This window comes from Micromys minutus, assembly GCF_963924665.1.
Source record: "Micromys minutus genome assembly, chromosome: 31".
NCBI lineage: Eukaryota > Metazoa > Chordata > Mammalia > Rodentia > Muridae > Micromys > Micromys minutus.
Window position 1 is genome coordinate 24,638,006 of NC_137966.1, and position 23,648 is coordinate 24,661,653.

At 46.6% G+C, this 23,648-nt stretch overlaps 1 protein-coding gene across 2 annotated transcripts in view; it reads left to right on the forward strand.

Moving 5' to 3' along the window:
- Window positions 1-282: 282 nt before the first annotated feature.
- SHISA9 (shisa family member 9) overlaps window positions 283-23,648 on the forward strand; it is a gene marked incomplete at both ends in the record, with an annotated part of 283,938 nt that continues 260,572 nt past the window's right edge. For both annotated transcript variants that reach the window (XM_080942198.1, XM_080942199.1), the window contains 2 exons: window positions 283-968; window positions 12,290-12,417. In XM_080942198.1, the coding sequence (XP_080798324.1) occupies window positions 283-968; window positions 12,290-12,417 (814 nt within the window). The remainder of the gene's footprint in view (window positions 969-12,289; window positions 12,418-23,648) is intronic.

Consider the following 23,648-nt stretch of genomic DNA (forward strand, 5'->3'; position numbering starts at 1 on the left):
CATCCTGCGAGCGAGCGGACGTAGGGAGCCGAGTCCCGGGCGGCGGGCGGAGGGGAGTTACGGACACAGCGACTCTCCCCTGCTTTCCGCCCCCGCCTCCCCCGGTGGCCGGCAGGACCTGCACCCCGCGCTGGCCCCCGCTCCTGCTCCGTCCCCGCCCGGCCCGGGCGCGCTCCTCCCCGGCCGGCCCCCTTCCTGGGCGCGCGTCGCGCTGGAGACGAACGCAGTCTGAGCCGAGCGCAGTGGCCGCCGACCACCGAGCGCCCCGCGCCGCCTCCCTGCATGTGCGGCCAGCGGCGGCCCGCAGCCCCCGCCAGCAGCCTCGGCAGCTTCGGCCGCGCGTCCAGCGGCGGCGGCAGCGGCTCCAGCGGCGGCCGAGCGCTCCAGCCCGGGCTGGGAGACACGATGCGCCGAGTCCTTCGGCTGCTCCTTGGCTGCTTCCTCACCGAGCTGTGTGCCCGCATGTGCCGGGCGCAGGAGCGAGCTGGGCACGGGCAGCTGGCGCAACTGGGCGGCGTGCTTCTGCTCACAGGGGGCAACCGCTCCGGGGCCGCCTCCGGAGAGGCCGGCGAGGGCGTCGGGGGCTCGGACGCACCGCCGACTCGAGCGCCCACGCCGGACTCCTGTCGGGGGTACTTCGATGTCATGGGCCAGTGGGACCCGCCGTTCAACTGCAGCTCGGGCGACTTCATTTTCTGCTGCGGGACTTGTGGCTTCCGGTTCTGCTGCACGTTTAAGAAGCGGCGACTGAACCAGAGCACCTGTACCAACTACGACACACCACTCTGGCTTAACACGGGCAAGCCCCCAGCGCGTAAGGATGATTCCTTGCACGACCCCACCAAGGACAAGACCAACCTTATCGTCTACATCATCTGCGGGGTGGTGGCTGTCATGGTGCTGGTGGGCATCTTCACCAAGCTGGGGCTAGAGAAAGCGCACCGGCCCCAAAGGGAACACATGTCCAGGTGGGCTGCCTCCCCTTCGCCCTCCTCTCTGGGTCTACTTTCCTTTCCCTTCCATCTCCAACATCTCCCAGTCGTGGTTCCCTCTACTCCAAGGTCTCCAATGGGGAATATCACCCAGGATGGCAACTTTCGCTTGTAGCATTGAGCCGAGGCATTAGGCTCAGCACAGGTGGGGGTGAAGGCTGAGTGTGGAAGGGGAAGGTCTCTTTTCCCCTCACCCGCCTGCTGTTACCTCTCACCTGATATGGTGGTGGGACTTGAGACACACAGCCAGGTCTTCAAACTCTTGGGTTTGGGGGAAAGGATTCATTTATTGTAGATGTTCTTCCCTAGGTAAACAGAGGCAGGTGAACCTGAAAGGAAGGGGGTGGGGGGGGGGCGTGTGTGATTCCCTCGTGCTTGCGGGTGTGTGTCGGGAGGGAAGGAGGGAGGGAGGGGAGGGAGGAAGGGAAAGAGGGAGTACCTTCTGCAACTTGTACACTAGCGAAAATGAAGCAGAGGTTAGGGAGAGTGCACGGACAGGGCGAGGACGCGAGCCTCTGTGGAGCTAGCGTTTCCCCCAGAGGGTTCTTGATCGGAACCTCTTCTTTCCCTATTCCATGTCTCCTTCACCATCTATCCCTCTCTGTGCTGCAGCCATCACAACGCTGCGCGCCTTGCCTGGGTTGGAGCTGACTCTAAGGCCCCTCCACCCTTCAAGCACCTTGATTTGTCAACTGAGCTGCCTTTCCTTTATTCATTATGCAAGTCCCAGCACTGGCAGAGTCGCAGCAGATGGGGAAAAACATTTGGGAATTAAGGGAGCTATTTGCCTTTTTGTTTGTCCCCTCCCCCGAGTGTCTAAATTGATTCCCAGAACTCAATAACTTTGGAGGTGAAGGATGCAGACTTAAGCCAGGACCCAGGGGAGAGATGAGGGGTTAGCCTGAGGTCTGGGTGAGAGGAAAGCAAGGACTGTGGGCCGGCTGACAGCAGGGTGGCTGGGGCCAAAGCCCAACTGACTTTGAATCTGGGCATTGAAGTCACCATGTTCTCTTCACCCACCCCACGTGGGGGGGTGTATGTGTGCCTGTGCTAACGCACTTGTGTGTGTGTGTGTGTGTGTGTGTGCTCGAGACCCATGTACGTGCCTAAAAATCTGAACAAAGAGACCTAGCAAAAATAGGCAAAGGAACACTACCACCTCACAAGCGATCATTTTCTATTTATATAAGAAAGTTTTTCCTTTCCCCAGAGATAAGGGGTCTGGAAGGAAGGTAGGGAAGTTCTGATCAGTTTGGGTTAGGGGTAGATGGTGATTTCTTAGAGGCACAAGATTAAGCTCCCAGGGAATCCAGGAAACTGGAAGGAAGAGTAAGGAGCTGTCCCATCCTATCTCTAGCTACCCCAATGTGCTCTAACTCCAGCTTCCCAGTGGGTTCACTTTAGGAGAGCCCTGGCCAGGGACATCTTCTGTCCTCATTAGGGTGAGGGTGAGAAATGGATGCAGATCTGTGACACAGTACTCAGACACAGGAAGGCTGCCTCACTGACTTTAACTTGCGCTGAAATCTTCACCATGCCTTTTTGATAAGTTATCGTTTCCCTTTTTGGGAATAGGTGGAGAGAGGCACTACTGTTGGCAGGTCTGTGGGTGAGGCTGATGCTACAGTGTCACTCTCCCGTGGAATGGGTGCCCTGCTCAACCCAGCTGTCCGTTGATGCCCAGGGGCTCAGTGGAAACCCATTTCTCTTTCCTAGCCCCTCCTCTCTTGTTTCGGAAGTATTAACTCCAGTTTTTCTGCAGATTCTAGGTAAGGTCTTTTTGGAAGCCACATCCAGGAGTACCCAGAGCTAAGTACTTAACTAGGGTTTTCCCTGGAAACATTCAGGGATTTTAGAATGCAGTGGAAATGTCTGGCCTTGGCAAGGGAGCAGACTCGATTATGTTTTGGGCAGGACTGGTAAAGCTCTCAGGTGATTCTCATGCTTATCCCAAACACTGGGAAAGGACCAGAGTGAGCACTTTCTGAGCACAGGGCTGGGTGCCAGGCACTGTGAGGTGTGTGTGTGTGTGTGTGTGTGAAAACTCGGTTGTCACATGACACAGCTACTATTTAATTCCCTATTTACGTAGGAAAAAAGCATGGTACAGGCAAAGTGGCTTTGCTTAAAGTCATGTAATTAAAAGAAAAATGTGACAATGATAGTAATTCTGGGTTCAATTCACTTGTACAGATGTCTTCAGGCCCAGCCTTGGGATCTGGGAAACTTCTTGGGGTCAGATTTTTTAAGTTCTTTCTGTGGAGATTGATAGTCAGTCTATTTGGAATAAGCCTCAGACATCTTCTTTAGCATTCTTCTTTGGTGACCCTGAGATCCAGGAGAAACACTGGCCTTGAGTTTGAAAGTAGTTCACAAAGGGAGGAGCTCAGAGTTAATCCCAGAGAAAAGCAGAGGACAGTGTGACTCTTTGCATTCAGCTTGGTCTCTCCACTTGCATAACCTTTCTGAGGCACCCAGGCTGCCCCAGGCCCCTCTGACTGCATCACAAGCTGCTTATGTACTTAATCCTTTGGAGCCCACTGTGATTATGGCTCATTAGCTTTTGTCTGATGCTGCTAAGGGACCCTCCAGCAGGGACTGACAGTGTTAAGGGACCCTCCAGCAGAGACCAGTGCACCAAGCTTAGAAGCAAAGAGGCTGCTCTAAGGTGAGGCACATTCCAGTAGCAGTTAATGTGCCAGCCACAGCCTCTTCCTGTTTACCAGGAGCTCAGGGATGCAGACCTGGGGTTTGTTCTCATTTTGTCTGGGAAGCACCTTGTCAAGGACACACAGGTGGCAGGCAGTGTTCCTCTGCACACTCTGTCCCAGTGACCAGGAAACTTGTGTTTTTTGATGGAGCCTCCCCCCCCCCCCCCGCATGACAAAATGCACATTTGGAGTCCTAGGAATATGGGCTGGTTTTCTGGACTGAGGAGGATGAAAAAAGAAAGAGAAAAACAGCCCCCAGGAGGAGTGGGGAGAACCCATGCCATTTTGTAAGAACTAGAGGGATGACTCAATGGGGAAGAGTGCTTGCTGTGCAAGAATGAAGACCTGGGTTCAAATCCCAGCACCCACCTAAAAAGCCAAGCACTGTGGTGAGTCTATTTCCAGTGCTAGAGGTGGAAACAGTGGATCCCAGGGGCTCCCTAAAGCCTAGTCAATCGCTGAGCTCCAGGCTCAATGAAATACCCTGTTCCCAAATAGAAGGTAGAGAACAATCACACAGGTTATTCAGACATTGGTCTCTGACCTCCCACAGGGTCAGTTTCCCCTCAGAGGGGGGAAGGAGGGAGAAAGGAGAAGTGTGGAAGCTCTGCAGTGTCACCACAGCAGCCACAGGCATAGGCCTCCACTGAAAGCCCCTGGATAGACACCCATTGGCTTGCAAAGTGTGTGCCTTAGGTTTTCTGTGTATCATTGTGGGATATAGTCTGATGGTATGACCCAGGATAGTCTCTCTCTCATGATCTGCACACCTCAGATTCCTAGGGAATAGATGATAGGTGTGTGCCACCATAAGTTCTTACTAGAAAAAAAAAGAAAAATGTAAAGCCTCCACATGGAATACAGTGGGCTGCAGGACAGTCTGCCTGAATCGGGGTCTGTCATCCTGGTGCTGTTCACACTCAGGGTTGGATAGTAGCTCCTGTGGTAGGAACTGCCTTACACATTGTAGGCTGTGTGGAAGCATCCTTGACCTCCACCCACTAAGTAGCTTACACCCCTCACACCTGTCTAGTGGCAGTAGAAAATGTCACTAGACACTCAGTTGACACAGAAGAGTAAAATCCCTCCACTGATCTTAATTAGTTAATTAGTTTTGTCAAATTTTGCTTTTATTTTGATGCTTTCTTTCTATTTCTTTTGCCCTTTCTCCCCCTTTTCTTCATCTTCCCCCTCTTCCTCCCTCTTTCCATCTCTCCCTCTCTTTCTGCCTCCCTTCCTCCCTGCTTTCCTCTCTTCCTCCCTCTCTCTTTCTCTCTCTTCCTCCTTCCCTCTCTTCCTGACTCTGTCCCTCCTTCCCTCTCTCCTTCCCTCCCTCTCTCCCTCCCTCCCTGCTTCCCTCCCTCCCTGCTTCCCTCCCTCCCTGCTTCCCTCCCTCCCTGCTTCCCTCCCTCCCTGCTTCCCTCCTTCCCTCTCTCCTTCCCTCCCTCTCTCCCTCCCTCCCTGCTTCCTTCCCTCCCTGCTTCCTTCCCTCCCTGCTTCCCTCCCTCCCTGCTTCCCTCCTTCCCTCTCTCCTTCCCTCCCTCTCTCCTTGCTTCCCTTCCTCCCTGCTTCCCTCCCTCTCTCTCTGACTCCCTCCATCCTTCCCTCTCTCTGTCCCTCTTCTTCCTTCCTTTTCTACCTCCCTCCCCACCCAGTACAACCATTTGAAAATAAGCTGCAGACACAGCATTCAGTTCCCAAACACTTGTAGCATGAGTCTCCTAAGAACATTTCTCCCACTCAGTACAATTCCACGATCACAACTTAGAACAAAAATGTCACTCTGTCATTACATGTCTGATCATATTAAAGTCTCCTTCTCATATCCCAAATGTCCTTCAGAGTTTGGCTTTATGTCTGGCTCTGGTAAAGAGGTATTGTTGTATTTGGCTGTGGACTTTTTTCACCCCTAACATCCACGATCTTTTAAAAGCAACTTCAACTCAGTAGTTTGGACTGAAGAAGCAGATTTCTCAGAGAATTCCGTTTGTAATTCCTCTGTCCCATTCAGAGCTTTGGTAAGTGCACCTGCGGGTTTTCACAGAGCAGCTGCTGGTTGTGGCTGGGTGGTGACCATCCCCTTCAGAGAGCTTTTGGGTTTAGCTCATCCATGTGTGAACTGCACATGCTCACAGTAGACCTAGTGAAGTCTCTCAGTGTTTGGGTGACCTTGGGAAGGCTGCTTCACATCTCTGCAACTCTAGTTCTTATCTGGAGGTTGAGAGTTCAGTGAGTAGCAGGCTTGAAAAGTGATTAGCATAGAGATCAGCCAGTCACTACCCAGCATCCCTCTTACTGGAGTTCTTCCTCTTGTCCACTGACTGGGGTGACATTGCAGCTTGGACCTCAGTGCCTGGTCCTTACTCCGTACTCTGTGGCAGTGGCGAACTCTCCTAAGCTCTCTGGATTTGCATTTCAATCTGATCAGGAGAAGCTTGCAGCTCTGAACAGGAAGGATGGCTTGCGTACGACTAGATTAAATGTACCGCAAAGTGCTGTCTGGGGGATGTCGAAGAACTGGCGCTAGATTTGCAATTTTGCCACAAACTTGTGTATAAATTCTCATTTAATTTCACACCCCTCCCCCACAAGGTAGCTTCGGTGACAGTCTGCCGATTATGGAGGCACAGAATGCTTTCCAAGAGGGTGAATGAGCACCCAGTGAGCCAGGGGATTCTGGCTGCAAACCCAGATGATCTGGAGAAGGGAGCAGGTCCTTGGCTGCTAGACTGCCTTGCACACGGACCCAAAGGACCTCTGGCCTTCTCAGATCCCAAAGAAGTGCTCAGTGCCCTGGAAACAGCAGTGTGCAGCAGGGCCTTCTGGGAGTCCATGTGAGGTGAAGTCTAAGAATGTTTTATGTACCTGTCCTGGCAGGGTTAGACCTCTCGGTGGAAACGCTGGGGAAACAACCTTGAGGGCAGACATGTATATTTGAAGCTCTCTCCACTTGAAGCCGGTAGGAAACACATGCTGTTTTTCCCATCTTCAAACAGAATAAAACAATTCCAAGCCAGAAAAAAATCAAATCCATGTGGGCAAAAGACATAGCAGTGTCCTGTGTGGTTCTCAAAAATGCATTTGGAGAGCTTTGCAGAGATACGACTTCAAGTGGCAAGTGACCCTGCCATGGGCCTTTGCTGCGGCCTCCCAGAACCCTCTCATCAGCCCAGCTTTTGGCACGCCTGTGGTTACTTTGTGGCTTCCCAAGCTGGAGAAGCCCATGGGTACACTGAAGCAGAACAAATTTGCTTCTCTTTGGGGACAGAAATCAGCTTGATGGAAACATCACTCATGCCATCAAATGCACACACTGAAGAACGTGAGAGTTTTGGTATTGTTTGCACTGGTGTAAATCCCCACTATAGAAAATCTAATTGTGACCATTGTCCTCGTGTTCTGAACAATGAATGAAGTTCCTTGTGCAAGAGATGATGCTCAGAAAACCCACTGATGTGTTTAAAACTCAGGATATAAACTTGTAATATGGTTTGGTTGGTAGAATACTTGCCTTGCATGAAGCTCTGAGTTTGAGTCCCGTTGCTGCCTAGAACTGTGTGTGATGGCGCTCACTTACACTCCCAGATCTGGGGTCGGTTGGGGTGGCAGGGGGATTAATAGTTCCTCAGCTACATGGGGGAATTTGAGAGCAGCTTCTAATATATGAGACTGTCTCAAAACAAAACATAAAACCAAAACCAAAGAGCAACAAATCTCCATACAAAGTTAGACCCCCGGGAGCCTTCAGGGCAGGTCCTGGGACTTTGGAAATATTGGAATCTTGTATTTGCTTTCTGTACTGGGAGGAAAAGTGATATAATGTTTCTATTTTGTCCGCTATCCTCATTCTTTGGCTGAGCCATCTTCCTTTAGATCATCTGAAATGGCTGGTCCTCCACCTTCAGGTTTCTGCTACAGTGTTGTCTTCTCCAGAAAGCTTCCTCCTACCTCTCATGCTTAGCCGCTCACCCCGCACCCCAACTCCTCCACATGCCCGGCTTAGCGCTCAGTGTTATCTCTTCCCATTGTAGCATGGTCTCAAAGTAAGTTGATTGGTTATTAGTTATGATTAAGTTATCAGTTGATTGGTTTATTGTCTGGCTCTTCCCATTATCATTCAAAAATAGTATATCAACACAATTGTTCTAATCAGAGCTAAGGGTGTATGTGTGGGGGTGGGGAAGCTGCTCCTCTGAGGGGCTCAAATGAAGCCTGGTGCTTCAGGAAACAGAAGTCACACATCAAAAGGTTTATTATATGGAATTATCAAGTTCAAAATTTGCCAAGCTCATGTCTCAAGATCAAGCCTGAATGTTGACAGAGAAGATCCCAGAGTTAGAAAGGACAAAGGCTTGGGTTTCACAGTCGCCGGGAAGGAGAATTCTGTTAGTTGGGGAAGGAGAAATCTTTTGCTTTATTCAGACCCAAACAGACACCGGGACCATTTATTAAACCCTCAAGTGTTGGCTTGTTTTGTTTCTGAAGAGTGGAATGCCCTTCCCCCTGAGTCATTGCAGGTTTTGACACATCCCTGCCTAAAACTGTGTTTAGTAAGCACCACAAAATGTGCTCACTTGGCCAGGACCTCTAAACAAAGACTGTGTTATGGGGTATACGTTCCGGCCTGTGGAGAAGGTGAGAAAATAAACCTTACTTTGAAGTCTGTAGTTAGTTTCGATGCCTTCCTGCTCCCACTGACTACCAGTCCAAAGCATTGTATACACTAAGGATGATGTTCCTCGTGCATAAATAAATCCACACATTGAATGTTCTTCTTGAGAGTTTTGGTTTTTTTTTTTTTTTTTTTTTTTTTTTTTTTTTGGATGACTTTGGGTCTGAATGTTTTAACTTTGTAAGAAGGTAATGGAGAGTGGAGTTCTCTCCTCTTTCTCCTCCTCCTCCCCTTCCTCTTCCTTCTTCTTTTCCTCTTCTTCTTCCTCTTCCTCTTCCCCCTCTTCTCTCCTCTATATCTCTATTCTCCTCCCCTACCCCATCTCCATCTTCTCAATCTTCATCTTCTCCATCTCCCCAAACTCCTTCATCTCTACCTCACGCTCTCTGTTCTCTCTTACCCTTTCCCCTGTTCTATTCTCATTGTAGATTCACTATGTAGCCTAGGCTGGCCTTGAACTGGTCATGTAGACCAGAGTGGCCCCAAACTTGCCATAGCTGGAGTACAGGTGTACCACCACACCTGGCCTGCCATGTTGTTGCTTGCATTTGCTGGTCTGCCTTCAGCCTGTGGTTTACAGAGTGTAGCTCTTTATTTATCTGTATGCCTGCTTTGTGATGAGCAGCTGACACTAAGTTTATAATTTAATGTGTACCTTTCATCTGGGACACGTATGGCTGAAATAAGGGTCCTGGTGACAGAGTCTTTAGGACTTCCTTTGATCCTTGGTCCCTGACTCCTGCTGTCTGCTGTGTGGCTCCAGTGCAGACAGTGGCATCTACACAGAATTGAATTGATATCTCATTTTAATGACTAAAGGCCATTAAAGCCAGGCTTAAGGTTGCTGGGGAAAGCTCCACCATGTTGGTGCTTTGAGAGTGAACCCTGTGGTGAATCTGATGAAAGTTATGGCTTCTTTGCTCAAGGGGGGGGAAAAAAAACACAAACAGATTTTCCATTCAATTCCAGAAGAATTCAGCGATCCTTTGAAGCCCAGGATGAAGAACCTGTTTAGAAGCGAAAAAAGGCAAGTTAGGGTTACAAGGTCCTGTCTGTCTCAGAGCTCCCTGCCCCGAAGCCTTCCTGAGTTTCAGACCATGCCATTGTCCAGAGGTATGGAAGAGCATAAACTTTGATTTCAGACATTCAGGAGTAGGATCAGCCAGAACTCATGTGGGCAGCTCCTCACTCCGGAAAATGGGTGACAGCTGTCCGGCTTGCCTTGTTCCCCTCTGTTTGGCCTGTTCCACCTTTATTAGCTTGTTTGCCTGTTTCTCAAACATCTGTTGTCTTTCCTGCCTCGGGTCCTTTGTACTTTTCTGTATGGTCTGCCTGACACGTTCTCACACCCTCACCTGTGTGAACTAGCTTTCTGTTACTGCAGCAACCATCTGAGCGGATCAGCTTACACAGAGGAGAGGTTTGTTCTGCCTGTAGCCTAGGAGGTTTCAGCTCACAGTCTGTTGACCTTGGTGGTAAGGTGGTGTGTGTCTTGGCAGGAGCACAGGGTAGAGCACGGCTGTTCTCTTCATGGCCAGAAAGGCCAACAGTGAGAACAGGAAGTGACCAGGGTCCATGTCCACTTCCTCCCACGACTGAAGACCTCCATTGTCCTCACTATCATTCAGAGCATCGTGATGAGAAATGAACCTCTGACGTGGATCCTTGAGGGACAGTTCAGATCCGTGCTGCGGCATCTCGTGCCCAGCCTATCCTGCACACCAAGTCTCATCTCTTCATCAGATGTCGTCTTGGTTCTCTCCCCATCTTTCTAACTTACTTCTTAGCCGCTAAGGCCAACGAAGCACTCACTGCCCCTCCCCTGCCCCCCAGGCCTTCTCGGTCTTTTAGCAGTTGGTTCTCACTCTGGCTTCCACATAACCTCTGGCAACCATGATTGTACTCTTTATGGGTTTGTCTACTCTAGGCACTTGCTGTAAGTGAAATGACACAACCCAGGCCTTATTGTGTCTAGTTTCTTTCACTGGCCATAAGGTTTTCAAGTTTTGTTCACATTTGGAACAGTGTCTAGGCTCTATTCTTCCTCTTCATGGCTGAGTAATATTCCATTCTGCTTTTCGGCTGATGGATGTCTGGAGTGTTCCTACTTTTGGGCTGTTGTTATGGCACTGTTGGCTGCACCATTCCTTGTTGTTTACTTCATCTCTTGCTTATTTTTATTTAACATATCTATTTTTTTATTCTCTCCCATAGAACGTAAGCTCCAGGAAGGCCACGACCTCTCAGCTCATGCAGTGCTGTACCCCCAGGGCCTCATGTCATGCATGGCACACTGTAGACAATAAATCTGCTGAATGAACACATGTGTGGGCTGTGGTTATTCTCCCGTCTCCAGTGGGTTGCATCTTGTCCTCTATCCCATGCAGGCCTCTGGGTTTCTCTCCCTTCAGACTTCTCCCTGGCTACGGTTCTTAGCACAACTTACTACCCCAGCCATGGCCCTCACGCGTGGCCCCTGCTGCTCTAGCACAGACTCGAGACTTAACTTGAGCAAGCAGTCGCCATATGGGAAGCTTTCAGAAACATCTCCCACATGCTCAGCTCTAAGGTCTAACCCTCTGGGTTCAGATCAACCCAGTAATTTCAACATACTGAAGTGCCTTAGCTGTGAACATCACTGCCATCGGCGGCGCTGCTGAGCTCTTGGTGGTCTGTGTGGACCCCACCAAACAGTACTTCCCCTTTCTTTGTCTCCTTTGGTGTGGATCCTGAGAGTCCACTTGGCTAGGACTGTTGGGGAGCATCCTTTGAAACAAGGAGATAGGGCTTGCAGATGTGTGCCTCTTCCTGGCCCAAGAGGAGATCAGTATGAAGATTTCCATCAGCCTGTTGGTTCCTGGGATTGCTCATAATCACAGAAACGAGTCTACTGGTTTTTATAGAACATCTTCATACTTATAGTTGGCACCCACAGTGGCTGGTTGATCTTTCCATCTTGCTAAGCTTGCAGATGGAGACAGCCATTCTTGCAGGTAAGTGCATATGGGATTGAGGAGGCTGGAGAACTCTGCTGTGCTCTTGAGACATGAAATCAACTGTCAGCACTCCACCTAGCCTCATGTGCATGAACAAAGGGGGAAAAAGAAAGAGGTTTCAGAAGACCAAACACGTGGAGGGACTTACATGTAAACAACACTCCAGTACTACATATGTTTAGGGTGTTTGCATATTTCTAAATGCACGTCATGGCGGGTAAATAAAGAGGATAGTGTGTTGGGAGGTCTGACCTTCAGGTGACCTCTGTCTGACTCTGCTCTGTTCTAAGTGCAAGCACAGTTTGCATCTCATTATGAGGTCACCGATAGCACTTGAACTATGTTCCCATCCTTCTTAAAAAAGATAAATAAAAAGAAAACATTGGCTGAAGTCTTTGTGCAGCACACTGGCTGGGTGGCCTTGGGCAAGCCAACTCACCTGTTTATTTTTCTGTAGAGAAGCAATACTCCTTGTATGCCCACAAGAAAGTCTCTCTCTCTCTCTCTCTCTCTCTCTCTCTCCATATATATATATATGTGTATATATATATATATATATATATATTGCTTAGATAAGAGATGACATTTCTGTTAGCCTAGTGAGAGCTTATGGTAAGGACTTAGTAATGTTACTAATATGGGGCCATTGCTAATCAGAAGTATTGGCATCTGTGTTAGGCACAGAGGACTCAGGCTCTGGGCGGAGAAACCCTGACCAGTCAGCAGTGTGCAGCGTGAGGCATGACTCCGTAGCCTCTGCTCACAGTCACTTCACTGCTTCTGCGTTCTCTCTGCTCTGTCCCTAACTGCAATGGCAGCTCTCTGGAAGGAATGGCTTGTTTGTCCCATCTGGGCAGTGATGGGCACTTCACACTGCTGTATTGTGAGTGAGCAGAGTTCTGTTCTTTGTTTTTACAGAGCCCTTGCGGATGTCATGAGGCCACAGGGCCACTGCAACACGGATCACATGGAGAGAGACCTTAACATTGTCGTCCACGTGCAGCATTATGAGAACATGGACACAAGGACCCCCATAAATAATCTCCGTAAGTACAGGTTACTGGTCACTCCAGTCCCACGGTAATATGTCAGTGGTGACTTGGCAGGATTTTCTGGGGCTACTCAAGGATCAATTAGATTGCTCTGTTCCGTGTGATGCTGACTTTGGCACTGTAGGAGTTGATGTGGATGTGTTGTCTGTTAAATAGAGAGCCACTTGGTTGGTTGTTTTATTAATCACTAGATGACTTGATTGGTTCATCATTGTTGATCTATAAACTTGGTTCTCATGTTGGGATACTTAACCAATGAGTTATTTCATTGGTTTGATTAGTTGTTGACCTGTTAGTTAATAATATATTTCATTGGCTCATGTTGATTGGGGAATGCTTGCTATTGGTTCATCTTGACCGGGTCATTGGTTAAGCAATTTTTTTTTATTTGCCTTCTGAGGTTGACCAGATGTTCCTTTTAGGTTTCACACTGCTTTCAGTGAACATAGAATTTTATCTTTTAGAACATAAAATGAGCTTCACAAAAAAGACCTATAACACCTCACTCTGTGTGTGTGTGTGTGTGTGTGTGTGTGTGTGTGTGTGTGTGTGTGTAGCTGGGGATGAATATGCCTGCTTCTACATTTGGTTCTCTTGCTCTGCCAGGAAAAGGGGGCGGGCTTCTTTTACTATTGTGTTTCAGTAGCTGTTGTTCCTGGGACAGAGCATCCCTGGGGATCCTGGTTTATTTCCTCAGGTTTCCTTTCCTTCCAAAGTCTGTGTAGAAAACACACAGTGGAGCTGATGCTCTATTTAGGAGTTGAGGAACAATGAGGTTGCTTGGCACACATTGCTACAGTGGTCATGCCTAACAATCATGTTTTCAAGTCAAAGCAATGTGTAGAATCCTGCCTGAAAGCAGCAGGAGCAGCCGTGGCATGTGCTTTCCCAGGATGAGCACCCTTTGCTGAGCTCCCCTCCCCCCCACAAGCTGTAAGGCTTGTTCATTTGCTGAGACATAGTTGCAGACTGTTGGGTTGCAACTTTTATAATCAGTGGGTAAGGAAGAGGTCTGTGTAGGATATGGAGCTTGGACATAGAGGACATAGATTCTCTGATTCTGCATGGTGACGATTTTTCATGGTTTTGGAAATTCTTGCAGTGACTGGCAATGACAGTATTCGCCATTGACACAGGTAGGAAAATTAACCAACCAACAGGAAACTTCAGTAAACAATTAGGTGTTATTTATCTGTGAGCTGAATTATAATATACTATGAGAAACCAACACACTGTGATACAAAATACACTAGCCTTTTCTTTTGGAACTTTTATGTCCAAACCCCATAGAGCCTGCAAATAATGGAGGCAACCATGACCACCCCTGGTAGTATCTGCTGCTGTTTCCAAGTCTGTTGAATGTGGTTCCCCAAACAAATGAGGGCCACCAAAGTATGGAGTTTCTGGCTGTGAAGGGTGTTGGCTAACAGGCTTTGAAGTAAAGACTCAGTCTCTGAGGTGATTTTGAAGTGCTCCGAAGCTGTTCATTGGATACTAAGCTTACCCAGATTTCAGCACTGCACAGGTCAGGGAAGGGGTGCTCAGAAATCCTGTCTAAGGGAGGGAACTTCCTTTACAGTTGTGCTGAAGACACACACTCAAGGACTCAATGACTCAATCATCTTGGTGGCAGACACTGTGCTGTGTGCCTGTGATACTTCTTCGGGTCTATATTTGTACCTTGGTGATGAATTTTTTTTTTATATTAAAGGTGGGTGAGATTTAAGCCCATACTTGAGTAAGATGGCATTATATCACTAGCTCACATTCCCAGATTTTTTATTTTTATTTTAAAACGGTCTCACTTACTAATACCCAGGCCATCCTTGAGCCCTTCTGTAGGCTTACCTTGAACTCAGATCTCCTTATAGCTGGAATCACAGGCCTCACAAGACCCTGCTTTCTGGTCTTCGACGTCAAGGAGAACAAACTCTAAGGTGATGTTCCTGGTAAACCCCAGGGAGAGCTCCATGGGTGCTGTGTACGGCAGTGAGTCCTCCCAGAATCTCCACGGCACTGCTTTCATGCGATCCTGCCAAGGTGACCTGTCCTTTGCCGTCAGGCATTCTTGAGAACATCTGACTAAGAGCAATAGGAAGCATGTGGCCTTCTAAGTTGAATTTGCAGTAGGAAGATAAATTGTGTGCAAAATCAATATGTGAATAGTGGTCAACAGTAAGGATGCGCTTCTTTGTTATGAATGATTTATCTTCTTTTTATATCTTATAGTCACCTAAAATGTGTCTGCTTAGAAAAATGAATGATCTTGGTAGTTCGATGAGAGGCCAGTGCTACATTGACATTAATCACTAACCAGGGGCTTAACAGGCTGAGTGGTCACCTGAACCCATTTGGCCGATGGAGAAGACGCAGGTGAGGGACCTGATCTGATCAGTGGAAAATTAGACCAGCCTAGAGTTAGAACAAACCTACCTAAATAAAAAACTACTCCCAGGGCATTGTGGGAGCTATGGTGAGTGAGATTTTAAAAAATAAAAAAGACAGGTTATTCTTTACTTAATATTTAAGTTGTTGGATTTAACAGCCACATGGCCCTTTCATCTCTGCTCAACAATGCTTTTGGAGAGAATTATTCTTTAATTCTCTCTCCCTCCTCCAATTTTCTACTTTTTCTCCTCTTCCTCCTGCCTTCCTTCCCACCCTTCTGTAAAACAGAATCTTATTTTGTGTCTCAAGCTCACTTTGAACTTGCAATCCTCCTACCTCAGCCTCCTGTGTTCTGGGATTTACAGTCCCATGCTATTATGAGGAGCTCTCAGCATCTTTTAATACATGGGTAGGTGCGAGAGGCTGGGAGGTGGAGGTTGAACAAGGGATGCTCTTGTTCAGTTTGTCCCTATATCTCTAATGCTTAGACAGTGTACTATGTTCATAGATACCTGCTGGAAGAGTACACGAATGGGAGTCTAGTACAAGCTCAGTAACCATCGTAGTGGGATGCACAGTAAGAGGAATGCATAGACAGCCAGCTCTGATGGAGTTTGGCCCGTTCCACCTCAGGTGAGGTTAACTTTACAATGTCATGCGTACTAACTTGTTCCTGAAATCTAAACGTTTACCCTGCCATGGAAAGGCACACTGCTTGTCCCATCCAACTCTGGAGACCTTGGAATGTCACTGATTATTAAATAGCTAATGGAAGGGATCTACTCTGGATTAATAAAAACACTCAGAGGCTTAGTGCAGTGGCTTGTAGTGATTCCAAATCTACTGTCGGGGTTAAGCAGTGCCACTGAGGAGCCTCCCACACAGGGATACTTCTTATCAAATACGTCCAGATGAGTGTGAGGGGGCACAGGGAGCCAGTGTGAGCAGCTGAGACCTGTGTTCCATCATGGCGCAGCTGCGCAGCTTGGGAAGGTTGATAGAATTCTCTGGGCCTCTTTTCTACACCACAGAAGGAGTACATAGAGCGGGCACATATAAGGAGTGTAGCACCATGCATGCCTGGTTATAAACACATGGCTTGTTGGTACTGTTGCCTCTGGGATGAGTAACTGTGGGCGCGCTACACTTGTCTGTTCACTAGAGAGTATGAGTGTGGATGGAGATACATTTTCTGGACATACAGTTCAATGTCTGTTGTCAACACAAGTGTGTGTGTGTGTGTGTGTGTGTGTGTGTGTGTGAGAGAGAGAGAGAGAGAGAGAGAGAGAGAGAGAGAGAGAGAGAGAGAGAGAGAGAGAGAAGTGTGAGGGGCATTTCATGTAGTCATAGGTCTAGAAGAAACCATGCTGAGCAAGCCATGTGGAGCAAGCCAGTAAGCTGCATCCCTCCATGGCCTCTGTACCAACCCAGCCCCTGCCTCCAAGTTCCGGCCCTGTTTGAGTTTTATCCTTGACTCACTTTGCTGATGAACTGTGATGTGGAAGCATAAACTGAATAAGCCCTTTGCTCTCTGAGTTGCTTTGGTCATGGTGTTCTGTCGCAGCAATAGTAACATTAAGACCCTGAAAAGAAAAAGTAAGTTCTTTTCAAAACTTTCTTCTAATGTGGCCACACAAGCGTCCCAATCAGCCTTGTGCTGCTTTTCCAACCCCCTGTAGGACTATCTGTAAAAAAAAGTCCTCAACACTGTGTAGTTGAGTTTTAGACATGTCAAGTCATGCTCCTTGCACACCAGGGACATGACTCCTTGAGAGAATATTTCTGTCTTCATGTTTGGATGTGGGAGGGGTACGCTCGGTATGTGTTTGATGGGCTAGAAGGAGTCAGAAGGGAAACAGATCCATTTGTCCATCACTTACAGTGTGTGTTCATTTTATCCCCTCCAACAGCACCATGAAACAATGAGAATGTATTTGTAACAACGACGGATCAATGAGGAAACTGGCTCAGAGGCTTTGAGTGACCTGCCCGTGGCTAGAGACAGCAGGCTCAGAGCTTGGGCTCTGGCCACTACACTCGCCCACTGAGTTGCAAATCTTACAGTCTGGCCACACTCTTTCTTGTGCTTTTCCCAGGAGTCCTTGCTGCATAGTATATCAGGGTTATGTTCCTTTTCCTTTTCTTTACCGAATTGACTAGTTTTAAGAATTGCAGCATTCGATTAGCCTCGTCTTTGAAAATAAACCCACTTAAAGAAGGTCACCAATCTTGTTCCAGAGTACCAGACATTTTTGACAGTTGTTTATTTGCCTGTAATTAATATTTCTTTTGAATCAACTTTCATCTGGCATTTAAAAACTTCCCTCTAGGCAGCAAGGGGAGACACATGGGTGAGGAGCCTTTCTAGGGTATACCCTCTTGGCTCTTAAAGTACAGCGAGGAGCAGGGGATGAGAAAAGCAATGATGGGGGCTGGGAAGGGTACCCTGTAAGCAAGCAGGAGGTTTCTCCAGAACATGGGGGTAGAGATGAGCAAGGACATCACTTCCTGAGAAACTGATGATATTTGTTCGCAAGAAACACACTCCCCAGTGACTTTCCAGGAAAACAGAGGAGGGAAAGCGGAGCACTTTGACAGCAGTTGCCTTTGATTGAACGGAAGGCTTTGAGCCACAGAAAACCATTTTTCTACATCTGAAGTTCTTATTTTTGTATTGCAAATTGCATAAAGAAGGGAGCTTTTGTTGATTAGGATCATAATGGTTTTGGTAGAAAAATAATAAGAATGCCAAGTCTGACAGAGGAAGCCTGGATTTCAGAATCAGCTACCAAGATTATTTCTTGGTTAGAGGGCTTTCTCCACCCAGCAAGCCTGCTGTCTCCCCCTAGAAGAGATTAATATGAGTCTTTTGCTTCTTTGGAAATGAACAGCCAACAAAAAAAATAAGTAATATACTTAATATCATGATACATACATTAAAACAACTTACAGTAAGGTTTGAGGAAACCTGCCTTAAAAAATCCCAGTAAGCATTCTCAATAAAGTTAATTACAAGTTGAAAGAAAATCTCATTACATTAGCCTGAGAATTACAGTTAATGAAACTGAGTGTAATCACAATCTGAATATTTCATTAAATGGAGATCCGAAGTCATTAATTCAGGTATTCAGCCTGGAGTCTATCTTACATTGCTGCTGCTGATACCCTTGCCTGGATTTTCTACATTGAAATCCAGCTGCCTGGACCTGCAGAAACCCACCCACCCAGCCTAGCCTCGAATCTGTCCACGGTGCTGAACCCCTTTCTGGTCTGTGGTTACCCAGTTCAAGTCAACCAGCCAGAAAAATTTACCTTAGGGAATTTCAGAGCTGGGGCTAAGTTTATTTATTATTATCTTGCCTTTGGTGTGTTTCTGACTTCAGAAAGGCCAGGGAATTGACAGAGGATGTGATCCAGGGTCCATTCAATGTGCTAGGCTTACAATATTTCCAATAAAGGACATTAAGATGCAATTACTAAATGTTATCTTTATCACAGGCATTTAAATATCAAACATTTAGGTAAGATATAGCTCTCACCACAAAGGGCATGTGCCTTCAGTCCTAGAATTCTACATGAGGACTGTAGGTTCAATGCCATTCTGGGCTATAAAACAAGACTTTGTCTCAACACCCACCATCCCCATAAAATAAAAAGGAAACAAAACAAGCCCCCAAAGCCTAAACCAAACGAAATTAGAGCATCAGGAAAAACTCATGTTTCCAGGATTTACTGTCTTTCCCCTTCTCTGTCATATATCCATATGCCTCCTTCAGATAATTGAAAATGAGAATGAAGGTTTTCAATTTTCCTGTTTGCTCATCAAATGAGTATTTACTAAATTCTGGCCATTATGACTTGGGGATAGATATATAGAAATTAATATTGTGTTTCTACATATTACCTGCCTGTCTGCCTGTCTGTCTGTCTATCTATCTATCTATCTATCTGTCTATCTATCTATCTACCTATCTATCTATCTATCATCTATCTATCTATCTATCTATCTATCTACCTATCTGGATATATTTAAGAAATACATACATATATATATGCACCTTTAAAAATGCACACTTATTAAGCAAAGTACAGGGAAAATTTATAGATCTTCTTAAAGCAATATGACCAGAAATTTGTTAGGTCAATCAATACTCCTTTTTAAAAACAAGCATTGAGTATTTATGGTACAATGGATGATCACAAATACATGTGGGCTTGGAAGTTCCCTGGTGGCTATGGTTTGGAAAGCTGTGGAACCTTTCAGAGGGGCAGCTTAGCTAATGGAGGTGAGCATTGAAGTTTTAGGTGGATCTCCACTTCCTGTCTGTTCCATGCTTTGTCTTCCTTCAGGATGTGGGTCAGCTGATCACTGCTGCCCCATGGGGCTGCCTGGGGCTCTGCTTTTCCCTTCATGACTACAGCAGCCTTCATACCTTCCAGCCTAAAGACATCTCTTTAAGTCATTCCCAACCAAATGCATGTTACAGCAACATGAAATGTAACAAAACCCTGTTGTCCCTTAAAACACCCGTTGTGTGCAAAGCATCTGTGGAGAGCTATGTTGCAGGGACCTGCTCTGGTGATTCCTAATGTACCTTCCCGCAGCACAGGTCACCATCTAAACTCACCTCTCTTCCCTGTTCCTTTTCTGTCTTTCCTATCAAGATGTCAGACACCAGGGTGCTTTGTCTGACTCATTCCCTGCTCTATCCCCAGAGCCTGCCTCATAGTAGGTGCTTTGTAAAAAACATGTTGGGCGAATGAACGCTGTCAGAATAAATACTAGGCACATTTTATTACGTATACCACCTCTGCTTGTTTTCTTTGTAAACCTCCTGCAGTTTGAGTTCTTGCAGATTAAATCTTAGCACTCTCTCAGTCTAGCACATGTTAAGTCATGTGTCAAGAAAAGTTATTGTGTATCTTGAAAAGCTCATAGGACGGTCTTCTGACATTGCCGGCAATTAGGAAATGTCAGGCAAAGGCAGCGTTCCCAAGTTCAACCTACCAATTCAATCACAATTGATCTTTTCCAATAGTATTCCATTTTCCTGCCGCATGGTGTTCCATCCAGCCAGCCCTTGGTCTTATTAGTGTCAGAGAAAACTAAAGAGGGGGCTGGGTGTGCTTCATATTCAGGAAACAACTACGTTGTGTTGAAATGACTAGTAAAAAACCTTGGCTCTGTAGAGGCAAAGTAACCTTAGTCATTTCCTATCTAGTCTCACGATATTGATTTATGTTACCAAAGACACCTAATGCTTCAGCCATGTTGTTTCACACATTATAGTTTGTTGGGGGGATGTTGGGGTGGTGGTGGTGCTGATGGTGATGCGGTGCATGCCTTTGATCCCAGAACTTGGGAGGCAGAGGCTGGTGGATCTCGGAGTTTGAGACTAGCCTGGTCTACAGTGTGAATTCCAGGACAGCCTGGCAGCCCCCACAGTGACTCACTTTCTCCAACAAGGCCACACCTTCTAATGGTGTCACTTCCTATGGGCTGAGCATTTCCAAACCCACTACATGGGGCTACAGAGAGACATTCTGTCTCAAAAAAAAATTACTATAGTTTAAAGAAACTTTACACCTCACGGTGTAGATGTAGATATGAAGGACATATAAAGCCCACAGTGGAAACACAGGTGAAATCTGAACCCCTTCCTTGGTCATTGTCCAGGTTTAGCCGTAGTTAAAATGGGATCCTTAAAATGTGGCCTGTGTTGCTGAGGATCCGAGGTTCGCAAGCTTCCTACTGCTGCAACACTTTAATCCACCTCCTCCTGGGGTGCTGGCCCCATAAAGTTATTTTTGTTATTACTCTGTAACTGTAATTTTGCAACTGTTGCGAATTGTAATGTAAATATTGATATGATGCAGGGTCTCTAACATGTGATCCCTACAGGGTCATGACCCACAGGCGGAGAAACACTGCTGGAGAGAGAGTTTTAGTTGACATTGGACAATCACATGGATTTGTCCTGTAATGGCATTTCCATGCACATCTGACCTACTGTGAGCGTATATACTTACCCCCTTGCCCTTCTCACACCCCTGCTGGCCGCCCCTCCCTCCCCACTAGTGTCCTTTAATTTCCATGGGTTCTTGTTTGTTTGTCTCTTTGTTTTTGCCAAACTTATTAGCTTAATCAGGATCATGTAAAAGAGCAAGGGTGAGAGGTTGTTTACAGGAATGTGGGCAACTCTCTGTGTCTACAACACTGAGGAAGACATCTCTCCCTCAAGTGCGGGCTTTCCCTGGGTCTTGCCCTTTGACCTCTGTGTGTCCTGTTGCAGCAGCTTCTTTTGTCAAGCAGCTGCTGTATGTGAGCCCTGGTATAAGGTGTACTGAGGTGGAAAATGACCAACACTGATGATGTATGTTCAGTAGCTATGGTACACCAAGCCTTTCAGTGTGTTACATCCTTCACTCCCTTCAACACTGTGCAAAGTAGGTGGGCTTATCGTAGTCTACAGACAAGCGCTCAAGGATCTTTGTGTTTTATATATAAGCAGACATAGGCTCTATATTTAATCCCCATAGAGGGCAGGATTCAGATACACTTTGGTCTGACCCCAAGCCTGGAATCTTTCCTACATCCTAAGTAAAACTGGAATTCCGTTGTGAGTACTGTCACTGATAAATGTTCACAGCTGCCTGCAATGAAATGCTGAAAATGGATTTTTGGAATGTATTAGAAATGAAAGAGTAAGAATGGTGTGATTGCTTACTCATGCCTGGATGGAGAACTGAGAGGGTGGCAGTGCTGTGATTGCTTAGTCATGCCTGCAGTGAGAGCTGAGAGGGTGGCAGTGCTGTGATTGCTTAGTCATGCCTGCAGTGAGAGCTGAGAGGATGGCAGTGCTGTGATTGCTTAGTCATGCCTGCAGCCAGATCAAATAGATTAGTACTTATGAACCATATACCTGGACTCTTATCTCTGTTGTGAATATGATAGAAGACCCTCAAAGGAAAAATGATCTTGTAAATCAACTGAGAGACATATGATATAGCACAGGGGAATATTGATATGAAGAAGGCCTCAAGTGCTAAGTGTATAGCATATGGTGTTTGCATGTATAGTAGGAAATTAACATATCTTTGCTTAATGAATGAGTGAACAGTCAACAGAATAGTTGAAAGAATGTGACAGCTTCTAATTCTTCGAGATCCTCAGAGCTCTGCCCTTTCATCAAGTCCAAGTGCTTTAAACCAATCAACAACAACAACACCAACACCAACTAAACTTCTTTTAGTTTCCTTATTGGAATGTTAATCCAGAACTGCATTTTAACAGCATATCTTTGATTTATTTTCAAATCGTAGTGGGTGTAACGAGGAAAATGTGATCTATTTGTATTTCTGCAAAGCTGCTGTAGAAGATGGAAGTTGACATTATTTTGTGCTCTTATTGTAAGATTATTGCTGTGTGTGCGTGCTGTATGTGGGAAGGGAAACACACCACACACATGGCAGGTATAGGACTGCTTTGTGGAGTCAGTTCTCCTTCCGCTCTCCATACAATGGTCTAGTTTGAATTTGTTGGTGGACAGACACCATGGCCAAGGCAGTTTAGGAAAGAATTTGTCACCTTTACACTTCAAGACCATTAGAGGGAAATTGGGGAAGACCTTTAAGCAGGAACTGAGGCAGAAACCACAGAAGAACATAGCTTGCTGGCTTACTCACAGAATTATGCTTGGCTAACTTTCTCACACAGCCGAGGACCTCCTACCTAGGCAATGGTGCTGCCCACAGTGGGCTGGGCCTTCTTGTAGCAGTTAATAATCAAGACAGTCTCCTTCCACAGACATGCTCAGATGCCAATCTGACTTAAGCAATTCTTTACGCGAGGCTTTCCTTTCAGATAACTCTAGAGTGTGTCAAGATGACAAAGCTAGCTAGGACACATGGGTTCTGGGAATTGAACACAGGTCATTAGGCTTGAGCGGCAAATGCCTTACTCATTAAGCTGTCTTGCCTCAGTCAGTCTTCTTTATAAAGGAATAACTCCTGAACTTCAAATTTATTCAGATCTTTATATCGTGTTATACAAGAGGCACTGCTAATGAATTAAAAAAACAAAACAAAACTGTCTTTGACTTCCAAAACCTTTATTTAAGCAAGGGAGAAAATTGTCCAAATAGGTAATAGACAAAAATAAGTAAGGGATGCTTCTTAAGATGACCATGGGGGAAACATGAGGGGCTGAGGAGCAGCAGGGCTGCTGTGTGGAAGTGACAGGGATGGAAAGAGCTGTGAGTCAGGAGGAACAGGAGCCATGTGAGGCTGGGTGGGGATGTAATCATAGTCAGAGGCCCCTAAGTCACAAGCACAGTTCACATACTTGTGAAAATAAAGGAGACCAGTAGGGCTGAAGTGTGGGGAAGGACAGGAAAGGTTATATCAATAAAGGTGAAAAAATGTCATTCAAAACCGAGAACAAAGTAAAGTACCAGCCAGAGGTTGTGGGTGAAACATTTTTAAAAAGGTGTGTATATTTTTGTGTGCGTGCACATGTGTGTGTGTGCATGTGTGCCTGTGGCACAGGCTTCTGGACATTCTCTGGTCTCTGCCACTCTTCTCAGGTTGAGGTGGTGGCCGTCAGCATTACAGAGGCAAACCACTATATTCGGCTTTTTGTGTGGGCTCTGTAGATGGTACCAGGTCATCAGGCTTGGGTGGCTGGCATCTTTCCCCAGCATCTCCTGGACCCTATATGTGAACCTCTGAGTCCTTGCTAAGTATTTCACATTGTTAGGTGTCTACCAAGACTTTAATGTGTCTCAGTGCTTGATCTGACCATCCAGTGACTGTGGCATTAAATATCAGTACATATT